Genomic DNA, 16,050 nt, shown 5'->3' on the forward strand with positions numbered 1-16,050 from the left:
TTCTGCGTTGATCTAACATAACTGGTTACCCTGGGCAGACCGCAAACAATACACAAGTGTACCTGTCACTTATTTGGGTTTCTTGAGGCAATAGCCATATTGACCATCAAAGCCCCTTATGACACTACATTACAAATGAATACTTAGATCGTAATTCAACCCAGACAATATAAACAAAGTACGTTTAAATACTTACACTGAGGCAAAGGAAGAGTATACAAGTGGTAATATTCTACCCACGACACTGTACTGAAGGTGTGGAATGTATGTGATTGACCATCCAGGTAACTTTGATAGGTGTCTAAAATACATATACTTGTATTTTGTTTTGTAACAAACATACAACACTTACTTATGGACATCTTATTTCTTTAGTATATACTACAAGCATACAACAACATTAAAAACAACAGAAGGAGGCAGAGCAATTAACATCAAGTGGACTAAGCGGTTTTAAACAGATGTGTTTTGATTTGTAATGTGTGACAGTACAGTAAACATGATATTACTGTCTATTAACACACAATTTGTATACCAAATCCCTTTCCCCGTGCAGAAACCACCATGATTAACATGTTAGATCACTCAGAAGTTACAAACGAACCAATGCAATTGCATTGAAAATGCTATTCAGGAGGTGAAAAGCAATTTAATTAGTAGGATTGGAAATAAATACAGTATAGAAATAAATGTGGCATTAGGATAAAAAGGTCCCAAGAAATAAATAGATGTGGCATTATGAAATAAAATTCCTATGAAATAAAAAAATGTTGTCTTTTGAAAGTAATTCTGAAATAAGTATGTGTATTTTTTGGGGGGTAAATGGATTTAGCTATATATTTATAGAATGCTATATTTATTGCAATTTTTTTTTTATTTCAGGGTGTATATCATAGCCATATTTATTTATTTAGTACTTACCTATTTATTTAATTCATTCATTTAGAATCAAACGGCATATTACAGGACCCTGGGATCTAGTACTGGACTCATTACAACCTTTAATATTGACTGTACTTAAAAAAGTAAGCAGTATCTGAATCAACCCATAAAAAATAAATTTCTAACTAAGGAAATGGAAAGCAATGCACAGAAAGCAATGCACGAAAAGCAATGCACAGAGAGCAATATGGAACACATTGAGGAATGTGCTGTGTCATGAAAATATAACATGTGGAGAAGAAGGGAAGGGAGGGATGGGCTTCAGATCTATTTCCTTTATAGGAGAGTAGTCCACAATTAGCTTCTGCTTGCTTATCACTCTCCACGATATATAAGTAGTCCCACAGAGAAGCCTCTATGGACAGACAGCTTCCACCTCTGGGGTAAGACACTTTTTATTTTTACATCCATTTACTGAGATCAGGCACATAGATACAACTCAACACTTTGTGCTATTTGTCCACTATTGTGGACAAAACATATAATACTGTGTTTTGAATTGAATGACTGACAATGTTATACAATTAATTTTTGTCTCATAACTGAAATGCTATTTTGGAATGACAAACCTTTGTTTACTATTAGATACTGAATGGGGGAAAGTAAAATACAGATTATATACTTCACTGACAAGAATTAGAAACAGGTGAACAAAAACACAGCTGTGAGCAATAGTGCGTAATCAGCACTGGACAGCAGCGCCACTGATACTGTGGGGAATCTGAGCGTAGACGAGTCGCTGGCCTACATGTAACAGGCACCATGCTTGGGCTACTTTGTTTTTCCAGTGACGTGTCAATGTGTCCACCATATGTATAGCATATCAAATTGGTGGCCATTTATCTAATGTCTGAATGCGGTATAATTCTTTTCATAATTAAATGGAAAAATTACTTGAAAGTAACCTAAATTAAAGTGAGAAGAAATTAAAAGCCTCATCAGAAAATAAAATGTTTATTACATTTTTTGACATTGTAGAAATTGAGGGTGCAGTTAAAACATTGGCATGAGACATGGTGTTGGCCTATCAATTTCTTACCGGTGCATCCCTACTATGTAACACTCAAATGTAATGGGAGTTAAAGCAATGACATGTAAATATTGTATACAATGTTTTGGTTGTGCTTTTTCTGTATAAATTACAAAAAAACTCAAATCAAATATATTTTACAGCACAAACTAAGAGTCTATTTCATCTGGGACAGGAAAAACAGGTGAGACACAGTTTGATGGTATATACTACTAATGTATTCTGCTCAAAGCCTAAGGACCTAAGGACCATCAGTATAACTACTACAGTAATTGTATAAAATGAATGATGATATTGTTTTATTTAGTCTACACCTTTTGAATGCTTCTGAGGCCTACGTACTTTACAGTAATATAAAGTAAATTCATTATTTATAATTTGAATTAATGAGAAAAAAAGGAATAGATCTTGTAACAAAGATATATTTTTTACCCAGTAAACCGCCACCATGAGTACGGACGCGGAGATGGCCATATATGGCAAAGCCGCCGTTTACCTCCGTAAGCCTGAGAGGGAGAGGCTTGAGGCCCAGGCTGCACCATTTGATGCTAAGAATGCCTGCTACGTGCCTGATCCCAAGGAATTGTACCTTAAGGGTATGGTTGTTAAAAGAGACGGTGGGAAATGTGACGTAAAAGTCCTTGTCACTGACGAGGTAAGAGGATACTTGGCACGGAATGAAAAAAACATTTAGTGGACGTTTCTGTACATGCCTGTGTTATTCATTTAGTGTAGGCTTCATACTTATTATTGACGTTTTTAAGGTAAAAACCTTCAAAGAAGATGAGATCTCACCCATGAACCCTCCTAAGTTTGACAAGATTGAGGACATGGCCATGATGACCTACCTCAATGAAGCCTCTGTCCTGTATAACCTCAAAGAGCGTTATGCAGCATGGATGATCTACGTAAGAAAATTATGAGCCACCTTAAGGAAGCAAAATACACCCTCCGAAAATGTACCATACTTGGGCTCTAAAATCAAAATTTGTCTTTACTCTCTGCTCATATGCAGACCTACTCTGGGCTCTTCTGTGCCACGGTGAACCCCTACAAGTGGCTCCCTGTGTATGACATGGAAGTTGTCAACGCCTACAGAGGGAAGAAGCGTATGGAAGCTCCACCCCACATCTTCTCCGTCTCTGACAACGCCTTTCAGTTCATGTTGACTGGTATGGACGCTCACTGATAGATGGCTGAAGTCATATATAGATGGATGCATTCTTAGTTGCTACTCGTATCACTTCTGAGACATTTATTTGTCAATTTACTTTCAGATAAGGAAAACCAGTCTGTCCTAATCACGTAAGTTAGAAACTTTAATTGAGTGTATATTTTTTATATTTCTATATATGTATATAAATATAAAGACTATATATGTATATAAATATGAAGACTATAATGCTTAATGACTTAAGATTCTTGACAATACTTATTTTAGTTCATGCAAACAAAATCATATTTTTTATCATCTCATAAACTAGTGGAGAATCTGGTGCTGGAAAGACTGTCAACACCAAGCGTGTCATCCAGTACTTTGCCACCATTGCTGTGTCTGGAGGTGAGAAGAAGAAGGAACCAGTTCCCGGCAAAATGCAGGTATGACCTTATACCTTATACCTTACCATAGAAAGTGCATGCCATTAATTGTTGACCCATCAACGTTTTTGCCCCCCAAAAAATGCTTTTCCATGGAACAGTTCAAGGGTGTAGGTTTCATTATACATGAAAACTGTAAATATATCCCCCCCAATTCTTAATTCACTGGCTGCATCATCAGTTTGAAAAAAATAATACATCCCCTTACATGTTAAATCAAAATAACTCCCTTAGTAAAGTTAAAATCTAGTTGATATCTTCAAAATATGTTGTCAAACAGCACAACGTGAATAAGATTGTTAGTATATTACTTGTCATTACTCATTCAGCAACTTGATAGTTTATGGATTTAGTGACAAGAGAATTATTTTGGATGATTGGTGATCAGTCTGAATGACCAATGTTTTGTCTCCCTTCAGGGTTCCCTTGAGGATCAGATCATTGCAGCTAACCCTCTACTGGAGTCCTACGGTAATGCCAAGACAGTGAGGAATGACAACTCATCTCGCTTTGTAAGTTTGGAGGGAAAATATTCATTTTCACATTTTACACTGACTTAAAAATCAATAGGATGCGTTGAAAAAGCCCTCTCTATGACCTCTTTCAGGGTAAATTCATTAGGATTCACTTCCACATAACTGGAAAACTGGCTAGTGCTGACATTGAGACCTGTAAGTTGGTTTGAATGACTTCCCAGATGATCCTTTAAATACATGTTGGTGTCCATTCACTTGAAATTCAAATCTTTCTAATTTTTCTCTATCCTTTCAACCACGTTTCTCACAGACCTGCTGGAGAAATCCAGAGTGAGCTTCCAGCTGCCTGATGAGAGAGGCTACCACATCTTCTACCAGATGATGACCAACCACAAACCTGAGCTTGTTGGTGAGGCACTGCAGGGATTAAAGAAACAATATGTTCTGAATGACATTTACTCTTTTGTCCACTCATTGAGGGTTCTTCCTTTGACATAACATGTACACATGCCTTGGTTGATAGTCATTTTAGTTTTGTGTCTCCACAGAAATGTCGCTTATCACCACCAACCCCTATGACTACCCCATGATCAGCCAGGGTCAGATCACTGTGGCCAGTATTGATGACACAGTTGAGCTTGATGCCACCGATGTAAGTCACTAAAAGGGTTCAACTTGAAAATATAATAACACATATACTGATGGTTTAAAGTAAACTGTCTTTCCCCATCCAGGATGCTATTGACATCTTGGGCTTCAGCGCTGAAGAGAAGATGAGCATCTACAAGTTTACCGGTGCTGTCATGCACCACGGCAACATGCGCTTCAAGCAGAAGCAGCGTGAGGAGCAGGCTGAGCCAGATGGCACAGAGGGTAAGCCAAATTATTTCTATCAAAGTTCTAAAAAGCATGCATTTAACTATATTCCTGTGATAAACGTTGCACTCTGATGCTCATTGCTCCTATCCCTCCCCAGTGGCTGATAAAATCGGTTACCTTCTGGGTCTGAACTCAGCTGAAATGCTGAAAGCCCTGTGCTACCCCAGAGTGAAGGTCGGCAATGAGTATGTGACCAAGGGTCAGACAGTGCCTCAGGTAACAATAGACTTTAGAGCAGTCATTTTACAATCAGACTTCTTCTTTTGACCTGTGATGTGTTTGTAATGTGTTTGTAAAAAGAAATGTAATCACTTTGCATTTAATTAATACAAGTTCATAACATTTGTGTAAGACAGTGAAAGTCACTTTTAGCATTGATGTTACACAGGTGAACAACTCAGTGAGTGCTCTGGCCAAGTCCATCTATGAGAGGATGTTCTTGTGGATGGTCATCCGCATCAACCAGATGTTGGACACCAAGCAGCCGAGGAACTACTACATCGGTGTGCTTGACATTGCTGGTTTTGAGATCTTTGACGTGAGTTTAAGAAATACTTTCAAAAGTGGTTTCCTTCGTGTGTCATTAAACTGTACAGATAGTATCTACTCTATTTGAATGATTTGATTTAAAGGAACAGCAATCAAGTGTAGATAAAGTAACAAATGCATTTGGTATGGTGGGATCGCTCAATAAAGTTCTGCCAAACTTTGCAAATCTACAGTACAACAGCATGGAGCAGCTGTGCATCAACTTCACCAATGAGAAACTGCAACAGTTCTTCAACCACACCATGTTCGTCCTGGAGCAAGAGGAGTACAAGAAGGAGGGCATTGTCTGGGCTTTCATTGACTTTGGCATGGACTTGGCTGCCTGCATTGAGCTTATTGAGAAGGTGAGGTGTCTGTAAAAACTGTACTGATACAAAGTTATTCAAACATGTAGATACAGTATGAATAAACTGACATGTTGCTATCATACACAGTGCTTATTATATATCTTATTTTTGAGATCCGTTTCAGCTCACTCTTATTCACAGTATATTTGACTGATCAAAGTATATTTCTACACAGCCAATGGGTATCTTCTCCATCCTTGAAGAGGAGTGCATGTTCCCCAAGGCTTCAGACACTTCCTTCAAGAACAAGCTGTATGACCAGCATCTTGGAAAAAACAAGGCATTTGAGAAGCCTAAACCAGCCAAGGGCAAGGCCGAGGCCCACTTCTCCCTGGTCCACTATGCTGGTACAGTGGACTACAACATCACTGGCTGGCTGGACAAGAACAAGGATCCCCTGAATGAGTCTGTGCTTCAGCTGTATGCAAAGTCCTCAACCAAACTGTTGGCCACGCTCTACGTTGCTGCTCCACCTGAGGGTTAGTATGGTTGTATTAGATTACAAACACAAAAAGTTTATACATCGAACATATTACATTTAGTCATTTAGCAGACGCTCTTATCCAGAGCGACCTACGGTAAGTACAGGGACATTCCTCCTGAGGCAAGTAGGGTGAAGTGCCTTGCCCAAGGACACTGAGTCATTTGGCATGGTCAGGAATCGAACTGGCAACCTTCAGGTTACTAGCCCGATTCCCTAACCGCTCAGCCACCTGACTCCCTATTAACATGATTTGTTAATTAATTAACGCTATCGTTCAATCAATAATACATATGTATGTGTTATGCTGTCTAACTCCCGACTTTCCTATAACAGATACCTCAAAGAAAGGAGGCAAGAAGAAGGGAGGTTCCATGCAGACTGTGTCCTCTCAGTTCAGAGTGAGTGAGGTTTTTTTATATAATTTGGGAGATGGTGGTTGGGTGGATAATTTGGGATAGTTTCATGCTGTGATTGTACTCTGATATTAGTGAGGATTTTAGCTTCATTGTGAATAATATCTGAGAGTAACAATGCTTTATAACAACCTTACAGGAGAACTTGGGCAAACTGATGACCAACTTGAGGAGCACCCACCCTCATTTTGTGCGTTGTCTGATCCCCAATGAGTCTAAGACTCCAGGTATAACATATTGTTTCATGCACTATTTCTCTGAAGTCATTATTACATTAAACATAGAGCACGTTCATTCGATTATTATTTCTAATAAATAAGTACAAATAAGTTCCACAAAGTAAAAAGCTGACCCCAAATCTTTCATCCAGGTTTGATGGAGAACCACCTGGTCATCCACCAGCTGAGGTGTAACGGTGTGCTGGAGGGTATTAGGATTTGCACAAAGGGCTTCCCCAGCAGAATCGTCTATGCTGACTTCAAGCAGAGGTAGTCTTACACACAAATGCAACAAAGATATGGTAGATGGATAAAAACATAGCAAATAATAAACACATTTTAACCCTATTCAGATACAAGGTATTGAATGCCGGTGTTATCCCCGAAGGCCAGTTCATGGACAACAAGAAGGCTTCTGAGAAGTTGCTTGGGTCCATTGATATTAACCATGACGAGTACAAGTTTGGACACACTAAGGTAACATACCATACACTAATGATGATGAGAGGTTATTAAATATCAAATTTATCTGGTAGACATTCAAAATCGAGTTTCCATTTTTCTAAAGCAATCCAACAACTTAATAATTAACAAAATATGAGAAATGTACTGTATTATAAATATTTGATCCTCTGTAATACACAACCTTTGCTTTCTATTTAGATAGCAATGTGTTTACACCAAAAGTGTTTATTTCAGTTTGGTATTATACTTGTGTCTCAGGTGTTCTTCAAAGCTGGTCTGCTTGGTGTCCTTGAGGAGATGAGAGATGAGAAGCTTGCTACTCTGGTAACCATGACTCAGGCTCTTGCTCGTGGATACCTGATGAGGAAGGAGTTTACCAAGATGATGGAAAGAAGGTGAGATGGAGATGATAAAAGGAAAAATATGGATTCAAGTATTTGCATTCAAATCATATAATCATGCATAATCTGCATCGAGCTGAATCTCTTTTTGTTCATGCCTCTTTCTGTTAGAGAGTCTGTCTTCACCATCCAGTACAACATCCGCTCGTTCATGAATGTGAAACATTGGCCATGGATGAAGGTCTACTACAAGATCAAGCCTCTCCTGCAGAGTGCTGAGACTGAGAAGGAGCTGGCCAACATGAAAGAGGACTATGAAAAGTGCAAAGTTGCTCTTGAAAAGGCTGAAGCTCGCAAGAAGGAGCTGGAGGAAAAGATGGTGTCCCTCCTGCAAGAGAAGAATGACTTGGCTCTCCAAGTTGCATCTGTGAGTGAGCCACGCACACACACACACACACACACGCCCACACGCACGCACACCACATTAAAGTCTAATTAACCTGTTATTCTCAGGAATCAGAGAATCTGAATGACGCTGAGGAGAGATGTGAGGGTCTGATCAAGAGCAAGATCCAGCTGGAGGCCAAACTCAAAGAGACAACTGAGAGGCTGGAAGATGAAGAGGAGATAAATGCTGAGCTGACTGCCAAGAAGAGGAAGCTGGAGGATGAGTGTTCTGAGCTGAAAAAGGACATTGATGATCTGGAGCTTACCCTGGCCAAAGTGGAGAAGGAGAAGCATGCCACAGAGAACAAGGTATCAACATCTCACCAATATCCGAGCAGTAGTTTGTTAAAAAACACCAAACAATAGCTTTAACTTGAGCTAACTTTGTCTTTGTCTGCAGGTTAAAAACCTGACAGAGGAGATGGCATCTCAAGATGAAAGTGTTGCCAAGCTGACCAAGGAGAAGAAGGCCCTGCAAGAGGCCCACCAGCAGACACTGGATGACCTGCAGGCAGAGGAAGACAAAGTCAACACTCTGACCAAGGCCAAGACCAAGCTGGAACAGCAAGTTGATGACGTGAGTCAAGTTATGTTTTCTGTCTTTTTATCCAACTTTGCCTCTATTGGTATTGAATTTTATCGGTTTTGGGATTCAGTCTGACGTCTGACTACACTATAATAATATAAGGTGTTATGAATGAGCTGTTAACATCAAAGCTTAAGTATGAGAAACGCGTTTTGTCCTCCAGCTTGAAGGTTCTCTGGAGCAAGAGAAGAAGCTCCGTATGGACCTGGAGAGAGGCAAGAGAAAGCTGGAGGGAGACCTGAAACTGGCCCAGGAGTCCATCATGGACCTGGAGAACGACAAGCAGCAGTCTGATGAAAAGATCAAGAAGTAAGTATTGTAAAATCATTAGACTTTCTTGACATGATATGGATTTCATTCACTCCAGCAATCATTAAAACCAATTTTGACTTCCACATAATTGTTTCGATGTCCAATGTTCAAACCCATTCGTAGGTCAATGCATTTCACATTTTTTATTGATATTACTTCAACTTGGAGGAATGCAATAATAAAGACCTATGACACTGACTTTTGTTTCTAAATATACTATTCAGATGACATAGATTACATCGCTGATTATCTTAATAATTAGGCATAAAGGCATTGTTATGAAAAATGGTGGATGTGCTTTACAATGTAATCTCCACTCAATGACACAAAACTGAAAACTGACATGGATTCATTTGTGCACAAAAGGAAGGACTTTGAGACCAGCCAGCTCCTCAGCAAGATTGAAGATGAGCAGTCTCTGGGTGCCCAGCTGCAGAAGAAAATCAAGGAGCTCCAGGTGCGTTGTAGTTACTAAACCCCAGACAAGTCGTATTTCCTGTTTTGGGATGTATGAAATGTGACTTGCTTGTACTTAAAATCCATGTTGTCTAAAAAAGTCATTTTCTAATAAAGTCTAATAAAGTCATTTTCTGCTCATATTTAGGCCAGAATTTGGAGACTTTGATGCAAAACAATGTTTTTTCTATTGTAGGCTCGTATTGAAGAGCTGGAAGAGGAGATTGAGGCTGAGCGCGCTGCCAGGGCCAAGGTGGAGAAGCAGAGGGCCGATCTGTCCAGGGAACTCGAGGAGATCAGCGAGAGGCTGGAGGAGGCCGGAGGCGCCACAGCTGCTCAGATTGAGATGAACAAGAAGCGAGAGGCTGAGTTCCAGAAGCTGAGACGTGACCTGGAGGAGTCCACCCTGCAGCATGAGGCCACAGCCTCAGCCCTGAGGAAGAAGCAGGCTGACAGTGTGGCAGAGCTGGGAGAGCAGATCGACAACCTGCAGCGCGTCAAGCAGAAGCTGGAGAAAGAGAAGAGTGAGTTCAAGATGGAGATTGACGACCTCTCCTCCAACATGGAAGCAGTTGCTAAGGCCAAGGTATGAATCAAAGCAGAAAGATATAAGCATTTCAATCATTTGTAAATAGATTCATGTAGAGTGTAACATTGTGTTTGTTGCACAGGGTAATCTGGAGAAGATGTGCCGTACCCTTGAGGACCAGCTCAGTGAGATCAAGACCAAGAACGATGAGAATGTTCGCCAGCTCAACGACATCGGTGGACAGAAAGCCAGACTCCTCACTGAGAATGGTAAAAAAAAAAATATACCAGACACGATTGATGCGTTCAAAACTCTACATGCAGAAATATGTTCCACAAGGTGTAAATTGAAAAAAAAAAAAAAAGTATAATCAAGAAACAGACCTAACAAAGAGCTTTCTTAATTCCACATAGGTGAGTTTGCTCGCCAGATGGAGGAGAAGGAGGCCCTGGTGTCCCAGCTGACCAGGGGAAAGCAGGCCTACACCCAGCAGATTGAGGAGCTCAAGAGGCTTGTTGAGGAGGAAGTCAAGGTAAAATAACCAAAGAAGCCTCATGTTGACCAACTAAGACAGTTAAGTTGTACAGTACAGTAGTTAGCGAATACATTTACATTACATTTAGTCTTAGCAGACATTCTTATCCAGAGCGCCTTACAGTAAGTACAGGGACATTCCCCCGGGCCAGTAGGGTGAAGTGCCTTGCCCAAGGACACAACGTCATTTTGTGTTGCCGGGAATCGAATTGGCAACCTTCATATGACTAGCCCGATTCCCTAACCGCTCAGCCACCTGACTATGCTAATACTTACCGTCATAGATAGCATAATTCTTTGTCCATACTATATCACCCATGTCTCCCAATATTTTCCTCTCAGGCTAAGAACGCACTGGCCCATGGTGTCCAATCTGCCCGCCACGACTGTGACCTGCTGAGGGAACAGTTTGAGGAGGAACAGGAGGCCAAGGCAGAGCTGCAGCGCGGCATGTCCAAGGCCAACTCTGAGGTGGCTCAGTGGAGAACCAAGTACGAGACTGATGCCATCCAGAGGACAGAGGAGCTGGAGGAGGCCAAGTAAGTCCAAAAAAGTCCAAAAGATAGTCATTCATCGTACCCCAATATAACATTATTGTCAACTACTCCAAGCTTGCAATCAGTACAGAACATATTTGCAATGTCATGATTTGTGTCAACAGGAAGAAGCTGGCTCAGCGTCTTCAGGAAGCTGAGGAGACCATTGAGGCCACCAACTCCAAGTGTGCCTCTCTGGAGAAGACCAAGCAGAGGCTGCAGGGAGAGGTGGAGGACCTCATGATTGATGTTGAGAGAGCCAATGCCCTGGCTGCCAACCTGGACAAGAAGCAGAGGAACTTTGACAAGGTGAAAAATATTGTGCCAGTTCGAGGTTTTGATGTAACTGTACGTGTGGAACATGGGTATTAATGTTTAATTGAATACATATATACATAAATGCATACATTGCAAGACTTATTTGGGATGTGCCTACTTGCCTAGATGGACCAAAATCTGCAATTGGGGCTTAATAACTCTATTGTCATGTTCATGTCCTTGTCATGTGCTTCTTCCTAGGTTCTTGCAGAGTGGAAGCAGAAGTTTGAGGAGGGCCAGGCTGAGCTGGAGGGAGCTCAGAAGGAGGCTCGTTCTCTCAGCACAGAGCTCTTCAAGATGAAGAACTCCTATGAGGAGGCTCTTGACCAGCTGGAGACTCTGAAGAGAGAGAACAAGAACTTGCAACGTGAGTTACAAAGTTGTGTGTGGTGCTTTCCCACATGTCAAGTACATCGGATAATACATTTTGGAATTAACTATGTTTCTTTTTCAAATCACAGAGGAGATCTCTGACCTGACCGAGCAGATCGGAGAGACTGGCAAGAGCATCCATGAGCTGGAGAAGGCCAAGAAGACAGTGGAGACAGAGAAGTCTGAGATCCAGACGGCTCTGGAGGAGGCTGAGGTAAAAACTCTCCACAATTCCCAGAAAAGAATAAACCCTCTTGGAATCACCACAACTAAGATTGACATTTGCAAATATTTTCATTCATTCAGGGAACTTTAGAGCATGAGGAATCCAAGATTCTTCGTGTGCAGCTGGAACTGAACCAGGTCAAGGGTGAGGTGGACAGGAAGTTGGCAGAGAAGGATGAGGAGATGGAGCAGATCAAGAGGAACAGCCAGAGAGTGCTGGACTCCATGCAGAGCACCCTGGACTCTGAGGTGCGCAGCAGGAATGACGCCCTGAGGATCAAGAAGAAGATGGAGGGAGACCTGAATGAGATGGAGATCCAGCTGAGCCATGCTAACCGCCAGGCTGCTGAGTCCCAAAAGCAGCTGAGGAACGTTCAAGCGCAACTCAAGGTACCGTGAATATTGGCAATAGTGATGCGTATACTGCAGGTAATTACATTACCAATGACTTCAGACCATTACTACAGATCTAGACTCAAAATAAGAAAATGGGGGCTCAAATGTCCATCCTTACAAAGAATATATATCTCCAGCACAGTACTGCTGAAGCCGTATAAAACAGTATAAGCCATACTGTACGCAACAGCATCTTCTCATTCCTCTCTACACTCTTCTGTGTTTCTAGGATGCCCAGTTGCACCTGGATGATGCCGTCCGTGCCTCAGAGGACATGAAGGAACAGGCTGCCATGGTGGAACGTAGAAACGGTCTGATGGTGGCAGAGATTGAAGAGCTGAGAGCAGGTCTGGAGCAGACAGAAAGAGGCCGCAAAGTGGCTGAGCAGGAGCTGGTGGACGCCAGCGAGAGAGTGGGACTGCTGCATTCCCAGGTGCGGACACATAAAGACATCGATAAATAACTTGCACAGCAAAGGTTTTGTTTTGCTATATCCATGTGTGTTCTCTTTCCAGAACACCAGCCTGTTGAACACCAAGAAGAAGCTTGAGGCTGACCTGGTCCAGGTGCAGGGAGAGGTGGACGACATTGTCCAGGAGGCCAGGAACGCTGAGGAGAAGGCCAAGAAGGCCATCACTGATGTGAGTTTGGATAACTAAGTATCCCAGTACAGTCACGATTGAGTCTGCTACCTGCACTGTATTCAAGGGCGCATCAACCACGTCATGTAACCTGGAAAGATATACTTTGTGTGCATACGGTTCCTCAGTTCAAGCAAGCTGCATTCTGTTGCTGCAGGCGGCCATGATGGCAGAGGAGCTGAAGAAGGAGCAAGACACCAGCTCTCACCTTGAGAGGATGAAGAAGAACCTGGAGGTGACAGTCAAGGACCTGCAGCACCGTCTGGATGAGGCAGAGAACCTGGCCATGAAGGGGGGCAAGAAGCAGCTCCAGAAACTGGAGTCCAGGGTAAGTTTGCAAAAGTTGAAAATAAATCCCTGTTGCCTTGAGAAAGGCAAATATTTCCTTTTCCCCGGTTGTAAAGCTGTTTAAACGGACCTTTTAGCATGGGAGTGATGGACTCACCATGAGCTCCGGTTCTCGCTGCAGGTGCGTGAGCTGGAGACTGAGGTGGAGGCTGAACAGAGGAGAGGTGTAGATGCAGTCAAGGGAGTCCGCAAATATGAGCGCAGAGTCAAGGAGCTGACATACCAGGTAACAACATACCGTCAAAATCTGTATATTGGGGATCAGGGATATAACAGTTCATGTTGACACATAGCATTCTAATTGACCTTATTGTCTGCTTCAGACTGAGGAAGATAAGAAGAATGTAACCAGACTTCAGGACCTGGTGGACAAACTGCAGCTTAAAGTGAAGGCTTACAAGAGACAGGCTGAGGAGGCGGTAAGTCTAATAACTAATTTGACCCTTGCTTATGCAAAATAAAGCTTTCCTAGCTTTCAGTGTATATATATATGGCTTTACCAATGGTAATGTTCTTGTCTAAATGATCACTGCAGCAAGCACTTACAAAATTTGTAAGAAATCTTTTTCAAATTAATTTATCTCAGGAGGAACAGGCCAACTCCCACATGTCCAAATTCAGGAAGGTTCAGCATGAGCTGGAGGAGGCTGAGGAGCGTGCCGACATCGCTGAATCTCAGGTCAACAAGCTCAGAACCAAGAGTCGTGATGCTGGAAAGGTAAAGATCTGCTGATGTCACACCACGGAAAATAATGCATTACAGTGTTTTGTCAGACGATTTGTCAAATAGAAATAGAATTCAATGCAAAAATTCACTGTTTTTTTTCTTTCTGATCAGGCAAAAGAAGCGGAATAGACATTAACCTGAACAAGACCCTGTTGCTATGTTTCATAAAATATGTTTTACATAGCGGTATTTTTTGAGCATTTTTGAGAATAAAAAAATCTACAAAACAACATGGCTTCTGGGTTTGTTGTAGGTGGTACAAATGTTGTCTCAGGATGCATAGCTTTGTACATAAAAATTAAATTCTACGGTCAATAAAGCATATAAAAAATGTATGTTGAAATTCTTCCATACTCCTGAATATAGTATTTATAAGAAAGTGAGATTGTTATAGCTACTATGACCTGTTTAAAGGTGCTATAGCTGAAAGCTAAGTCTAAAGATGTTTGTTTTAGTAAATATCTGAAAATGTAGGTCCATTAGTGACTGAAAGGGATACACAATAAACTGACAATATTATTTTAATTCATTTAACATTGCATCTTGACAAAATGTGAGCCTAACATTGGCCATTAATTTGATGTTATACCTGGATAAGAAAAGTCAGCTTTCTTGACATTTTATATTCCTTCGATATTACATCTGGACACTGGACACTCATTTGATACTATATCTGGACAAAGTGTCAGCCTTCCCGTCACTGGCTAATCAAGCTCACGGGTACGTATTTATCAACTACCTTGACGTCCAGGCAACATTTTGTTTTGGGTTGTTCTAAAATAACTGGTTACTCTGGACATACGTAAACAATACACAAGTGTACCTGTCACTTATTTGGGTTTCTTGAGGCAATAGCCATATTGACCATCACAGCCCTTTATGACACTACATTACAAATGAATACTTAAGATTGTCACTTAACCCAGACAATATAAACAAAATACGCGTTAATGTTAAGCATCCAGGTAACTTTGTTAGGTGTCTCAAATACATTGATTTGTATTTTGTTTCTAACAAACACACAACACTCATGTATGGCCATCATATTTCTTTATTATGTACTATACAAGTTTTTCTGGTAAAAAGATTCAGCAATATATTTATAGGATGCTATTTTTCTAGATTTATAGCCATCTTTTTTATTTCAGGATGTATTTCAGCCATATGTATTTATTAATTTATATATTTAACTATAAATGTACCTATTTATTGATTTATTACATTTTGAATCAAACGGCATTCCATTTTTGGCATTAGCCTGGGATCTAGTACTGTACTCATACAACCTTTAATGTTTACTGTACTTAAAAAATCAAACTTGGGCATTTGTATACGTTAGCAAGCAAGCAAGCAAGCAACATTTATTTATAGAGCACTTTAAAATCCAAAGTGAACACAAAGTGCTGTACAGTAAAACAATAGATGAATACATAAAAGCCCAAAATTGAAAAACTCACACGTCTCACAATACAAATACAAAAACAATAACACACCATACAAAGACCCAATACCATCTATATAACCAGACATTAATTTTCAATTTCAGTTTTCAAAGGCCAAAGCATAGAGGTGGAGAGCAAAATCACAATCCCCTTTTAGCTTGCACTTTGTTTTAGGCACACTTAGGAGCAGTTTATCGGCTGACCTGAGAAAACAGGTGGGTCTATAGGGATGTGACAGCTCAGAGATGTACATGGGGGCAAGGCCATTTAGGCCTTTAAAAGCAAATAACATCAAAATGATTACTGCATTGATCATAAAATGATACTGTACAATTACTGTATGAAGTATATGAATTAACCCATGAAACGGAAAGCAATGCACAGAAACATTACACAGAACAACATGCTAGGAAAGCAATGAACGGAAAGCAATATTCA

At 40.8% G+C, this 16,050-nt stretch overlaps 2 protein-coding genes across 2 annotated transcripts in view; one reads left to right on the forward strand and one right to left on the reverse strand.

Annotated features, from left to right (window-relative positions):
* The window catches only part of LOC146261087 (muscleblind-like protein 2a), a 133,421-nt gene that overhangs the window by 97,238 nt on the left and 20,133 nt on the right, over positions 1–16,050 (reverse strand). The gene's annotated exons all lie outside the window — the stretch shown is intronic.
* LOC146261092 (myosin heavy chain, fast skeletal muscle-like) lies at positions 2,116–14,400 on the forward strand. The gene is made up of 40 exons (XM_084667598.1): positions 2,116–2,156; positions 2,409–2,627; positions 2,737–2,880; positions 2,988–3,144; positions 3,250–3,277; positions 3,457–3,571; positions 3,991–4,083; positions 4,179–4,242; positions 4,358–4,456; positions 4,596–4,699; positions 4,782–4,920; positions 5,024–5,142; positions 5,315–5,464; positions 5,649–5,819; positions 5,998–6,301; positions 6,640–6,704; positions 6,859–6,946; positions 7,090–7,207; positions 7,291–7,414; positions 7,661–7,797; positions 7,915–8,170; positions 8,257–8,499; positions 8,591–8,767; positions 8,940–9,085; positions 9,455–9,545; positions 9,741–10,130; positions 10,216–10,342; positions 10,487–10,605; positions 10,950–11,146; positions 11,269–11,452; positions 11,663–11,828; positions 11,923–12,047; positions 12,140–12,448; positions 12,684–12,887; positions 12,970–13,095; positions 13,253–13,423; positions 13,565–13,669; positions 13,767–13,862; positions 14,030–14,161; positions 14,282–14,400. The coding sequence occupies exons 2-40, from the start codon at positions 2,421–2,423 to the stop codon at positions 14,297–14,299; spliced, it is 5,808 nt and encodes a 1,935-aa protein (XP_084523724.1). The 5' UTR covers positions 2,116–2,156; positions 2,409–2,420; the 3' UTR covers positions 14,300–14,400.

Source organism: Hypomesus nipponensis, chromosome 12 (genome assembly GCF_054491055.1).
Source record: "Hypomesus nipponensis isolate SF chromosome 12, ASM5449105v1, whole genome shotgun sequence".
Lineage (NCBI taxonomy): Eukaryota > Metazoa > Chordata > Actinopteri > Osmeriformes > Osmeridae > Hypomesus > Hypomesus nipponensis.

What these genes read in the sequence shown, in the direction of transcription:
- LOC146261092 (XM_084667598.1), top strand. Translation starts at nt 2,421, where the DNA reads ATGAGTACGGACGCGGAGATGGCCATATATGGCAAAGCCGCCGTTTAC. An exon ending in GCATTGAGCTTATTGAGAAG is followed by an intron (nt 5,820 to 5,997) that starts GTGAGGTGTCTG and finishes ATTTCTACACAG; the next exon opens with CCAATGGGTATCTTCTCCAT. An exon ending in AGAGAACAAGAACTTGCAAC is followed by an intron (nt 11,829 to 11,922) that starts GTGAGTTACAAA and finishes TTCAAATCACAG; the next exon opens with AGGAGATCTCTGACCTGACC.